This window comes from Curcuma longa, chromosome 16 (assembly GCF_044706935.1).
Source record: "Curcuma longa cultivar G26 ecotype Majalengka, Jawa Barat chromosome 16, ITB_CL_G26_1.1, whole genome shotgun sequence".
NCBI lineage: Eukaryota > Viridiplantae > Streptophyta > Magnoliopsida > Zingiberales > Zingiberaceae > Curcuma > Curcuma longa.
Window position 1 is genome coordinate 3,056,698 of NC_133876.1, and position 14,864 is coordinate 3,071,561.

General features: G+C 30.4%; 1 protein-coding gene across 1 annotated transcript in view; it reads right to left on the minus strand.

The window, feature by feature from the left end:
- Nucleotides 1–891: 891 nt before the first annotated feature.
- Nucleotides 892–14,864, minus strand: part of LOC141847969 (uncharacterized) — a 35,466-nt gene continuing 21,493 nt past the window's right edge. Inside the window, exon 3 of the mRNA XM_074736076.1 lies at nt 892–1,222. Coding sequence (XP_074592177.1) covers nt 1,082–1,222 — 141 coding nt within the window. The 3' untranslated portion in view covers nt 892–1,081. The remainder of the gene's footprint in view (nt 1,223–14,864) is intronic.

Here is a 14,864-nt window from a genome sequence, read left to right on the forward strand (position 1 = left end):
TTCTATAAAATACATCCTTTTTCTATATCTACTTTTCTATGTTATTTTCTATAAAATACATCCTTATCCTTTTCTCTATATCTACTTTTTAAAAATTTTGTAGGTTTTTTTTAATATCAAAACATTAAGTTGTTATGATTTTTTAAATTTTTTTTACTTTAAAACTTATATTTAAAAGTAGCAATATTAAAATATGCATTTAACAAAATTTAGTCCACCTAACAAAGTAAATATATTTTGCACCAAAAATTATAATATAATTGAATATATAAAATGCCACTATGTAAATATTTTTTTATTTTATAATTATATAATTCTCATTAACGATTAAAATCGTAATGGTGGATCATCTTTTAATCTGTAATGTGTAATATGTGAAGTTATAAAATAGAACTAGTGTAACCTACATTTACTATACCTTATTATTAAACAGAGTAATAAACATAAAAATATAAATTTTAAGATATATAATAATGTTAATTATATATTAGTCGATAAACTTAATATTTAACTTAATTGCCTTCAATGTGTAATATGAAATTACAATGTTAATTATAAAAATTCTCGTATTAAAAAAACCTTAAATAATTATAATGTAGAAACTATAATACTTGAATTAAATATCATTTTATTCTTCATTCATTATTAACTTTTACTCTTATTCTTCTCTTAATTAACTTCATAACTCTACCAATTGCGTAGAGCCCTTAAATATTTTTATTCTATAAGCATTATCACTTTCTTTTGATCATTAAAAGATTATTGAATTATATTTTTCCCGTGGGCAGGTATTTAACTAGTTTATTGCATAAAACAAAAGGGCCGATCACATTCGACCATCTTTTACTCTTTTATGCCAGCATTATTCTAAAGAAGAAAACAAAAAATATATATATATGCAACCAAGCTTCAGGAAAAAATAAAGTGCAATTAGGTTACAATATCCAGTAAATTATATGGAAACTTTATAATCTGTCAGCATTAAACAATTGTTCACTTTGGGATGAATACCTAAAAGTTTCTTGAGAAATTTATTGCCTCTGAGGTGATTACGAAAAACTTAACGTGGTCAAAATGGTAATTATGAATCAGTTTTGGAATTTGGAGGAAGCTTGAACATGTGCCCATACATCATCCACCAGTTCACTGACGCTTCCTCCACCGTCCGGTAAGTCCAGATATGCTGCTTTGCTTTCTCTTTCTCTCGAGCTTCTAAAATCTCCTGCGTGGATAAGTAAACCATTTTAAACATGAATCTTGAATACACAAAGAAACCAGTGTCTGCTCGGTTTTTCAGTTATCTGCCCTGAAAACTACATTTGTGAGCTTCTTAGCAAAGATGGAAAATGATGAGAGGCCTGCAAAATATGCTAGCCCAGTTTTTCAGTTTTCACTTCTTTCTCAAACTAAGGTGCTGATGCATATGTTGCAAAGCTCAAGTAGTGCAATGTTAAGTCATTGATTAATATATACAAAGATGGTCAGTGAACCTGAACGAATCTACAGGAAATGTTTTACACGAGCACAGGTAACGACAGTTGAAAGGGCTGATTAAAGGTCACAAAGATGGAGCAAATTTATACCAAAAGCACAAGTATGCAAATTTGTTGTGAAGCAGGTGATTAGCAAGAAGCCTCATCATATATTAGGTATTGCAGTATATCATTTGACCTATAGGACTTCTTTCAGAAACTAAATCCAATATGATATGACCTTCTGACTTTTTAACATCCAAATTCTTGTTCAAGATGAATGCAGGGAAAAGATGAAAATTTTCAAGTTCGGTCATAATTCTAGTCTAGGTTTGCTGAACCTTATACTAATCCAAAATACTTCAACAAACAAATAATCACCTCCTCTGAAATTTGAATGAATTTCCTCAAACCCAAGGTTTATTATATATCGGACTTGATATCCAACAGTAAGAGTAGACTAGAACAAACAAATTAGTTGTGCCCAACCACAAATAATAATCCCACTAATCTGACTCAAGAAATGACAACATCAGCAGTTCCCCTTAGAAAATTTTTATGTACATGCCAGCAGAGTTGTTGGTGCCACCTGTTGATGAAGTGTGCCTCTACCATAGATAGTATGTAGTCCTTACATCACTCACAATACAGACTATCATATGCTATGGAATATCAAAGGGCACAATAGTTTCTCCAATATTCATTTTTTTAATGTCAGATTTGACATATTTAGTTAATATATGAAATGCCAAATAATATACATGTAATGATGTAAAGATGATGTCCAGTCCTAGCACATCACAAAACTTCATATTATGTTCTATTTAGCTCTAGAACTAAATTACAGCAAAAAATGTCACGAGTACATTATCAGCCCATGATTTCTCAATACAATTCTTACTCTTACAAAATGTTTTCACCAACTTGTCCTCAATGTAAGAGGTTGAATATACAGTCCTCAACCAATTCCATCATCAACAATGATATTTGAATTATTTATTAGAAATTATTCGGGCCTGTAATATTTACATTGTCTGATTGAACGTGCCTAAACCCAAACTTCGAAATTTGATCTTGATTAATAAAGATAGAAGAACAAGTCAAGCCACAGAAGCTCATATTACTATTCATCATTAAAGGTAGAGCACATAAGGTAGGTGATAATAAAAATTCTAGTTGCCGAATGTCTCTATTCTTGAAACCTCTATTGTTTTTAACTAGTATATTCTTACTTTGGAGGTAGCATGATTTCATGCACAAGTATTGGCCTCCAAAAAGCGAGCATCTCCATACTTCATGGTGACTTACCTAGTTCTGTAAATAATGAAAGTTAACACAAGGGTCAGACCAAAAAGAATTAAGACCTTTCCTCAGCTACTTTAAGTGCTCAAGTTTTCCAGTTTTTGATTGACGTAGATGTGCATTGATCAATGCTTTCATCACAAGAGAGAGAAATTGGGCTAATGATGGCTCAATAAGGGAAATGGCTTGGTGATGAGGGAGGGAATCATGGCCCTTGGACACAAGCATGTAATGCGAGCCTCCCTCTTAGTTGCATTAAGGGGCAACAACACAAAAAAAAATTGATTGTAGCATAAAACTATGGCAATCAATTGATGGCTTATCATAGATGGAAGATGGAATTAGAACTCATGTGGTTTAAATGTTGTTAGGATTGATGTGGTCCAGCTAGAGGGAGCAAAATCAAACAACTTACTAAATACAATGTGTGCTTTGTAATCAATATCGAAGTGCAAATATGGTTTAAAATTTTGAGTCATGTCGGAGTTTCAATACCTTAGCATGCCGTAGTGATACAGTTTCAATATTTAAAAAAAAATAATATAAGTATATATTAATTAAAAATTAATTTTATTAATAGATTGCTATATATGTTCACTATTGATGTTATATTTTAAGTGTTGAGGTATTGAGCTCATATTTCGATATTTTCTCATAAGATATTTGATGCCTATTAAATTTTTGCAACAGTTAGAAAAAATATAAATTTAAAAATTATTTTTAATTATTAAAATATATAATTAATGTTTAAAATATTTAAAAGATATAAAAGAATTTTTGAAATAATTAATTTAAAAATAAATAATTCTCAAAATTAAAAACTAAATCTAAAATTATAAAATTATTTGAAAGACTATAATTATATTTGTAATTTGAAGGTTTTAACTTTTGTTTGAATGTATTTGTAAATTTATAAATATTAAAAATTTATTTGAAATGTTTAAGAACTATATTTTTTAAAAAAATAGATTATTTTAAATTCACATTTAATTTTCAACATATATTAAAAAAATTAAATTATTTTATAAAATATTTTATTAATTTTTAAAATTATTTTAAAGTTTAAAATAATTTTTGATATTTCATAACTCTTATTAATAATATATTATATTTATAACTATTATATATAACATACTGTTATATGTGCAAAAATAATTTATATATCAATTTATAATTAACAATTTACAACCGTTTACATTTATTACAACAGTTATATATAATTAACAGTATATATAAATTAATTATATATGTTATAACAGTATATCATAATATTATATATACTGTTATAACTAATATATATCAATTTTATTATATATATATATATATATATATATATATTGATATTAAAACTAATTTAATTAAATTTATTGTCCCTTCCTTTCCTCCCCTCTCGATCCCAATTCCTTTCCATGAAGCTGGCGATCACGATCACAGCCGATGATTATGATGTGTCCGGCGATCGTGACACATCCGATGATCACCTCTCAATTACCTTTGAAGCTCCACGCTACTGCTGCTTACTCGTCGCTCGTCTTCTTCTTCTCGCTGCTGTCGATGAGGTAAGAAATCTATTTCTTCTCCTTTTTATAAGCCCTTGGCCACTTCTCTTATTCCTTCTATTCACGATCTCCTTTCTTTTCGTGTCGATTGCAACCGACCACTAGGAATCGCATACAATACAATCGACAGTGACAGCATATCGGCCAATACACTTCCGGTGTCGATCTCATATCAGAATGGTAAAAACCATCTATACTAGATGGTACGGATTGACACCTTAATCTATGAGTGTAAATAGGCATTGAATAAAGACAAAATAATCACAATAATATTAACACATACAATATAATGTGGTTTGGAGACTCCTCTCTTACTCTGTAACCTATGTCCAATGCGTCACCTCCAAATCCATTAAATCACTAATTTATATGATGCAATAGAGTAAACCTCAATATTGCATATAATATTGCGCTAGACCATCACACAAGGATGAGCTAAGGTGCATAGGAAAAGCATCCTCAACTAGATTCTCCCTAGTAGAGTCAACACTTGATCTAGAACCCATCCTATATCAAGTAAACCCCCTAGATATCCTTTTTTGAGTAAACAATTGAGTACTTGCTGACTTCCTATGGCCAACAACAAGCTCCGAAAGTCACTAGAGATTCATACAACAATACAATCTGATCTAAATGGGAGCAAAATCAAACAACTTACTAAATACAATGTGTGCTTTGTAATCAATATCGAAGTGCAAATATGGTTTAAAATTTCGAGCTATGTCGGAGTTTCAATACCTTATCGTGCCGTAGTGATACAGTTTCAATATTTTTTAAAAAAATAATATAAGTATATATTAATTAAAAATTAATTTTATTAATAGATTGCTATATATGTTCACTATTGATGTTATATTTCAAGTGTTGAGGTATTGAGCTCATATTTCGATATTTTCTCATAAGATATGTGATGCCTATTAAAATTTTGCAACAGTTAGAAAAAATATAAATTTAAAAATTATTTTTAATTATTAAAATATATAATTAATGTTTAAAATATTTAAAAGATATAAAAGAATTTTTGAAATAATTAATTTTTAAAAATAAATAATTCTCAAAATTAAAAACTAAATCTAAAATTATAAAATTATTTGAAAGACTATAATTATATTTGTAATTTGAAGGTTTTAACTTTTGTTTGAATGTATTTGTAAATTTAAAATGTTTAAGAATTATATTTTTAAAAATAGATTATTTTAAATTCACATTTAATTTTCAACATATATTTAAAAAATTAAATTATTTTATAAAATATTTTATTAATTTTTAAAATTATTTTAAAGTTTAAAATAATTTTTGATATTTCATAAATCTTATTAATAATATATTATAAAATAAAGCTACTTGTCACAACAGATTCCCGTCACAAATTTTGTGACGAAAATCTGGACCGTTCGATTTTAAAGTTTAGATTAAATCCAGGCCGTAGATTGAATGGATGATTGCGATGACCTGGATTTAATCTTCTATTTTAAAATCGAACGGTCCAGATTTCCGTCACAAATTTGTGACGGAAATCTGTTGTGACAAGGATCATCTCTCTATATTATATTTATAACTATTATATATAATATACTGTTATATGTGCAAAAACAATTTATATATCAATTTATAATTAACAATTTATAACCGTTTACATTTATTATAACAGTTATATATAATTAACAGTATATACAAATCTCATCTAATGATCACATCTAATGATTATGATGTGTCCGGCGATCGTGACACATCCGACGATCGCATCCGATGATCACCTCTCAATCCCCTCCCAAATCTCAATTACCTTTGAGGCTCCATGCTATTGCTGCTTACTCATCGCTCGTCTTCTTCTTCTCGCTGCTATCGATGAGGTAAGAAATCTATTTCTTCTCCTTTTTATAAGCCCTTGACCACTTCTCTGATTCCTTCTATTCACGATCTCCTTTCTTTTCATGTCGATTGCAACCGACCACCAGGAATCGCATGCAATGAGGTCGACAGTGGCAGCATATACAGCCAATACACTTCCGGTGTCGATCTCATATCAGAACGGTAAAAACCATCTATACTAGATGGTACGGATCAACACCTTAATCTATGAGTGTAAATAGGCATTGAATAAAAACAAGTAATCACAATATTAACACATACAATATAATGTGGTTTGGAGACTCCTCTTACTCTATAACCTATGTCCAATGCGTCACCTCCAAATCCATTAAATCACTAATTTATATGATGCAATAGAGTAAACCTCAATATTGCATATAATATTGCGCTAGACCATCACACAAGGATGAGCTAAGGTGCATAGGAAAAGCATCCTCAACTAGATTCTCCCTAGTAGAGTCAACACTTGATCTAGAACCCATCCTATATCAAGTAAACCCCCTAGATATCCTTGTTTGAGTAAACAATTGAGTACTTGCTCACTTCCTATGGCCTATGTTGTTACAACAAGCTCCGAAAGTCACTAGAGATTCGTTCAACAATACAATCTGATCTAAATGCTTTTAGATACACTCTAGAAGCAAACACACTCTTAAAATCCTCACAACGTCACATTATAAATAGAGATCTAACTCTAAGTGAGAAGAATATTAAGAGTTTCAAATCTAATGATAAATCCTTCCATTTGCTTTTGAAGCCCCTTATTGTTCATTTTGTCACTTGAGTAAAAAAGATGATTATATGTGTTTTCGTACAAGTGTTCATGTCAAAGAGATCCACCAAATGCCTTATAAATGTAATGATTATTTCTAGACACTTTGGTATACCAACAACTCACTTGAGTCAACTAATATTGATAATTTGACCATGATAGATTGAATGTTCAAGTTTACAAATGTTTAGTTGACCAAATCGTAATATTAGTCAATCTAAATTTCTTATTTTTGTTGATAATCCAGGTATCTAAGCCTTGGGTTCAACTAGTCTTGGAGGCGAACGGCCTTCCCCCTGGATCCTCCACCAGGTAAATCCGAAAGTGCGAGGCGCTCCTCGCCCAGCAGCCAACATCCCAGATTACAAATGGTCGTGGGGCCGACCGTGTGGAGCCGCTAAGGTGGCGGATTCCACCTTTTTTGCAGAAGAATAGAAATTTAGATTGATGTCCCTTGGGCACGGTGCAATGGCAAGACGTTATACCCAAGCATTCACAGTTTGAATCCCAACTACGATGGACATCAATCTAAATTTCTAAAAATGATGATAAATCACAGTTAGCCTCATTGACTATCCCTAGGGGTGACCGGTCCGGCCCCACAGAAATTTCCCACCAGCCACCAAGGTAAATCGGGAAGTGCACGCAACGGCCAACCCAGACGCCCAGCGTCCTTTAATTGCGCTCCCTATTTAGAGGAAATCAATCTAAATTTCTAGAACAATATATTAGTGGATCAATAATCCAAGTTTGATTGATTCACCTTTAACTAAAGGTGGTTAAAGGTAGATCTATGTTTCTCTTAGTTCGGTTGACTATCCAAAACTAAGGTTCAATTGCACCCTATGACAACCTTGCTAACATTCTTTAGGGTAGAGAATGAAGCTTAGTAGATAACAAACTGAGCCTAGAAGCTAGGTCTATCATTGCAACCAATCTACCAAAACTACACTCAAAATCACAACAACCAAACTCAAGGGTCTTCGGGTCTATCTCTAAGTTTGATGAACATCTACAAGTTTCAAGCTCCTCGTAGCACTGCACTCGATTTATAAAGTCAATCATCCAAGCATGATGTCTCAATCTCCAATTGGATAAATAATTCTACATATTTCATGCATAAGACTAAATTCAACCACGTAACCTAAATTGTATTGTCGATAGACCATGGTTATACCTCTTCACATAAGGAACTATTGTCCCAACAATCTCACTTTTTGATGTATGGTAATTAGTTTAAGTTAAAGCCAATATAACCCCATAATCGTGGCTGACAACAATCAGAATAACCAAACCTCCCTTTCAACCCTAACAATCTCCGTTGACTTGGGTATCATGTAGAGCAGCCTACCCTTAAGTTGAGCTACCTTTGAGGTGATGACTTTATTTCCCATTAAGTAGATTTAACTTAAACATCTACATTTTCTCCCCTTTTGTTATACATCTAAATATTAATCAAGTTAATAGATAATTAAAACATACGACTATGAAATTTATCTATGCACGAAAGCTCTCTCTCTCCCTATACATGCATTTTCTCCCCAGAAATGAACTATTATGTATTTTCCCTTTTAAATAGGATAGGATCATGTAAAGCATGAAATTTGTAAGAAAACATAGGAAATATACAAAGTAAAACATGAGAAGGTAAAACACAAAAATCAAGTTAATTGAAAAAGTCACCTAAATATGAAAAAAAAAAGGCAATTTAGGGTAGCTTACAAGGGATTGGTTGCCTAATAATTTATAAGGGTCGACCAACATTGGTCTTCAAATATTTAAGTTGAACAAACACAAATGTTGGTTTTAAACATCTAGCAATCAATATTTAGAAATTTTTTAGAAAATTTTAATAGGGGCATGTATTTTGATGTCCTCCACATAGGAAAAATACAAAATCATGAAAAACAAGTTTGGATGAAAATTAATTCAAAGTGTCAGAAGGCTAAAATTCTTAATTATTACGTCAATTTCAAGCATCTCATCATAGTACAATCATCAACTAAAATTGATTAAATATTATATAAATAAGTGAAAACCCATTTAGGATCAAGAATACCTTCTATGTGAATGTGTAGTTATATGATCAATTTTAAACTTTAACCAACACTTAAAGTTTTGAGATTGAATCGCTAGGTGCCAAGTGTATGCCAAAAATCATGAAATGCTTCTAAAATATATCTAAATCATATCTAAGTATATTTTGATGATTTTCCATAATGTAATTAAGCATGTAAAAATATACAATTCACACGAATGAGGTGCGTAGTTAGAATATGTCAAGCATGTGTTAGCCATAAGCCAAGTTTGTGTCGAATTTTTAAGTTATCATGAATTCATCTCATCTTAGCACTCAAATCAATTAACCATGAATTCATACACATGGTGCACAAACATGTGAAATCAAGCAAGATTAAGTTTTAGTTTTTGATTGAAACAATAGTGTTCAAGTATCATGCCTACGTTCCAATATATAGTGCCAATGGTGAATTAGAGGTGATATAGGAAGGACATGAAAAAGAAAAAAAAAACAAGATAAGACATATTTACTTAGGTTCAACTTTTATTTTTCATTGGAATGGTACGATTTTGATATTATATTGTTTGAAGAAAAGCTATAAAAATAAAATAAAATTAACATGTCAAGAAGTCTCAAGTGTTGGCATGAAACAATACTCATCGACATGATTGACACAACAACAAAAGAAACATTGTCTATGTCGAATAGTATCAAGTTTCAGTGATTTATAAGAACAACATGTTTAGATTATTTGATTTCAAACTAGCAATAAATTATATCAATGTTCACCTAAGTAAATAAAAGTAGGTAAATAATGAATTACATAAGGAATTTATTGGTTAGACAAACACTTAAAGAAAGAATCAATAATCTCTTCCTCATTTATAGGTGTATTCTAACCCTATATAAAATGATGAAATAATAAATTTAGGTACCTAAATCATATTGGGACCAACTGAGTTAACTAAGTGTTTCTTAAGGATTTATGTCTTAATAATTTTTCTAGATTGTATGCCTTTGGTGGTATCACAAAGGTGTCACGACCTCGCGACAGGTTGCGGAGACTGCCACGATCTTATGGTGAGTCGCAAACTCCCCATGACTTTTGTTTCTTCTTTTTTGTCCCTATTTGTATTTTTTTATTTTTTTCACAAATAATTTTTTCTTACTATTAATTTCTTTTATCTCTGTTAATATTTTCCTCAAAAAAATATAATTTTCTTCCTCCATCCGTCTATAGTAAATTCATCCGCCCAAGAGAAAAAGTCTCTTTAAGGATGAAAAATACATATTATTAGGAAAGATCAAAAAATAAATATAATATAATTTCTAAACTTATAAAATATACTACTACTAATGAATTAAATTATTTTATATAAAAATTTAGTTTAATTTTAAACTGATCAAAGTATATTCAAATTAAATATAGTTTAAACCTATTTATTCATGTCGTGTTTACTTGGTAAATAGCATTTAACCCTAAATCTATTTTTGCTCAATAAATATCAAATATTTTTCGAGATAATATCAAACCTATCTCAATAGTAAACATCTATAACAATCAAATATTAATAAAAATATTTTTAATTAATATATTTTATATTTAAAAAGTATTAAAATAGTATCGGCACGGCCAATAGATTACCGAAACTGTATCGTTTCAATCGTAAACTAAAACTCCAATATGGCTCGAAATTTTAAATCTTGAATGCAATAATGCACAAGTCTTTTAATTTAGATTTGTAACCTAACTCGGCTTTGTTGTAAATTGTCCTTTAGCACTTAATAATGACATCATATCTAACTATTTTGAGCTATAAATGAACTTCCCTAGGTTGTTTTCATCTCATTAAGTTGAGGTTTCAAAGTTATATTTTCAATGTCAAGTTGTTCAACTTGAGAATCACCATGTCCAATAGTAGTAGGAAACAATGTGCATTCTCAATTCTTTCTTATAGGCCTTTACTTATATTTAGATTTTGCTAATTAACTTAGTAAATTCATCTATTAATTTAAGTTGATCATCAGATAAACTTTAATCTCCTTGTCACGTTAACTTTTGCTTAAAGCTTGTCCTTCACATGAGCTTCCATTGTACACTCTTGATTATAACTGCTTCCACTTAAAGCCTCCCCTTCACGTGAGTTTACATCATCCTCTTGATTATGACTACAAGTGCTCAGTGCATAAATATCTTTGAGTAAGCTTGCTCCGTCTTGTTCTTTCCATTTTTCATTCAACTTGGATATTCATTCTTGTTATGGCCTTTTTTATTGCATTTAAGGCATATGAGGTCTTACTTGGATCTTCTCATGCAATTTGTGTTGCTCCATATTTACTAAAATGTTATGAAAAGGATAATAATGATAAATTATCATTGTTCGCCATAAATGTTATATCTTTCTTATTTGGGCTTTACCAATATAGAAGGCCTCATGCAACTCTATCGTTGACAACATATCCTCCAAAGTGAACTTCTTAAATTTTTTAACATTAACTATGCATCCACCTTTAATGTTAATTGAGGAGTCCAATTATTCTATAGTCAGTCACTAAAATTTTGTTATACCTCAAGTGTATTGGGGCAATAGTCCCTCTATCTCTCTTCTTAAATTTGATGAATTTGGTTCATAAGAGATCCCTGTTAGCTTTGAATCAAATGTTCCCTTATGGTGCTCAATAAGCTTGTTTATTGAACTCTTCTTTTGGAAGGTTGCACATCAATGTATATGTAGTTTATTGTTGGTTATGTATAGGGGTGCAAACGAGTCGAATCGAATCGAATAATATAAAAATATTGATATTCAAATTCGAGTTCGAAACATATATATGATATTCGAATTCAATTAGAAACTCGAAAATATCAATAATTTTGGCTCGAAGTTTGATTTGAAATATGATTCGAGCTCGAGTTTGAGTCGAATTATTCGAACATTAATTCGAGCAGAATCAAACTTTAGTTCGAAATGTCTTAAATTATTCGAGTTCGATTCGAATTATTCAAACCTAAATTTGGTTATATTCACACTAAAATTATGTGCAACACAATAAAAATAAAACCTAAACAACACAATAATTACACAATATAGACAAAATAAAATTATAAAACAGAATGAAACCTAGACAACACAACATATACAAAATAAAAATATACAACACAACAATTACACTACATAAACAAAATAAAAATACAAAATATAACGAAACCTAGACAACACATAACATATACAAAATAAAAATACACAACACAACAATTACACAACATAGATAAAATAAAAATACAACATAGAATAAAACCTAAACAACACATAATATATGCAAAATAAAAATACACAACAGAATTAGATTAATTGTCAAAGTAGAATAACAAGTTCATCAATAATTTAAAAACAAAATAAAAATACCTAGACTGAATAAAAGTAAATAAAATTAGATAAGTAAAAGTTTAATAATTTTCAACTCATAACACAAAATAGAAATTCAATTCATACAAAATTAAGTTAAAATGAGATTAATAGCCAAAAGTCTATCTCTTGATGCATGCCAATTCCCTGCTGTCATTCCAGAAGCTCTCCATCCCTGGCTCCCTACTACTATTCTAGAAGCTCTCCATCTCTCTTACTGCATCCCAAATTCACCTGCCATTGCATTTCCATGTTACACAAAACAATACAAAAACTTTAGAAAAAAATCTTTATACTTCCATGGCTCCAGCTCTTTAATCTGTGCAAAATTTAAAATGTAAAATGTATGAGTGATTACACGTGCTAGTAAACTCAAATGTAAAATGCTACAAATTAAATTTATATCTCAGTCAGTGGCATAACTAGTCAACTTCTAATTATCAATTTAATCTATAGGTAAATCAATTGTCAAATGTTGTTTTTCAACCTGCAATAATAAAGATAAAATGTATCATTTATTTTTTAAATATACTTTCTGATTTGAAGCAAAAAAATATAAATAAAATATTTTAACATCATACCTTAGTCTTTTTAGTTACTCCATGTCGTTTTCGACACCAATCTCCACCGCACATCAACATTTCTACTGTTGTAGGAGCTAAAGAAGCACGATACTTGTCAATAACACGACTTCCAGCACTAAAGGTTGCCTCTGAAGCTACTGTGGTAATGGGTATTGCTAATATATCTCTAGCCAAAGTTTACAACACTAGAAATTTGTATGTATTAAGCTTCCACCAACCAAGAGCATCAAATGCATCATTTGAATTATGCCTATGACACCCTTCCTCTAGATATACATCTTGCTCAGATTTTTCAGGTTGTACCATTTCAATTTCTTTTAAATAAGAAGAGAATTCAGTCCATCCAGAAGAAAATGTAGTATGCTCTCTATTACTTTGAGTTGAATTGTTGCTATCTTGAGATTCAGAGTTGCTTTTTGATCCTTGAAGCTTTTCCACAGCTGCATCTGAATATTCCTTATAAATTGCATACAAAAGTCTTTAGACCTCTTTAATATTACTCTCTGATTCAAATGAATTATAATGTTTAGGAAAAGTGAATTCAAGTACTCGCATTTTGCATCTAAGATCCAAAACTGAACCAACAGCCATTAATAAATTGCACTCACCCTAATATTTATCAAACTTTTCCTTCATTTTTTGCACCATTTTTCTAATAAACTCTTCTTCATCACAAGATTTCTCATCCAAGATTATTTTTACTCGATAGACTTCATTTAGAAAAAGATTGGCAGTAGGATACTCACTTCCAAAATAATTTTGGTTGCTTCATAGAATACTTTTAAAACTGAAAATACTTTATGCAATTTCTCTCAATCATCTTCTATTGGACAAAGAATGTAACTAGGTTCCCGATCTTTAAATCTTGGAAAAACTTCTTTGAAAGCAATTGTTGTTCTCAACATCTCATACGTTGAATTCCATCTTGTCTCACAATCATCAACCAATCTTCTTTCTTGTAACTTTAATTGTTTCACAATTTCAGCAAATTGAATGAGTCTAGCATCCGTTCTTCTAATGAAATCCACACTCTGACAAATTACATGAATAATATCCTTAATTTCATTGAGGATCATCCATGAGCTATAAGATTTAAAATATGTTCACAACACCGAACATGGAATAAATTTCCCCGACAAATTAGATTTGTATTTATTTTCAAGAAATCTTCCTTCATATATTTAATTACAGCATCATTAACACTTGCATTATCAACAGAAATAGTATATATCTTATTTTCAATTTCCCATGCCCTTGCACACTTTAAAAGGGTATCTGAAATTTGAGGACCACCACGAGGAAGAGAAATATGAACAAAATTAAGAACCACGCTTATTTAATTTCTATAAAGAGTCAATCCAGTTACCAGTGATAATCATGTACTCTATTTTTTGATTTTTTTGACTTCCATAAATCTGTCGTGAGACTAATCTTTGTTACATTTTTCAGCAAACCATGTAATTTTTTCTTCTCAGCTTCATATATTGCAAAATAATTTTTTTTGCTGTTGTTCGTGATATACGAGTCCACTCAGACATTCCACGTCTACAAAACATATTAAAACCTTCTTCTTCTAATAATGTAAATGGATGTTCATGCATCAAGATCCATGAGGCAGTTGCTTCTTTCATGTGCTCCATACAAAATTTTCCATCAAGTAACAAAGGTGACATAGTTGTTTCAACACTTTCAAAGCCTAATAATAGCTGTTGTTGTTTGAGTTTATCTTCAAGTTTCTTTTTAGACTCCAAGTGTTTAGTACAATGATCCAAGTGTCGTTTTAAGTGTGTTGTAGTACCTGACTTCATTTTTGCAAGGAATAGATTACAATGTTTACACTTGTACTTATCACCTTTTGGATCCTTAAACCTTCAATCAT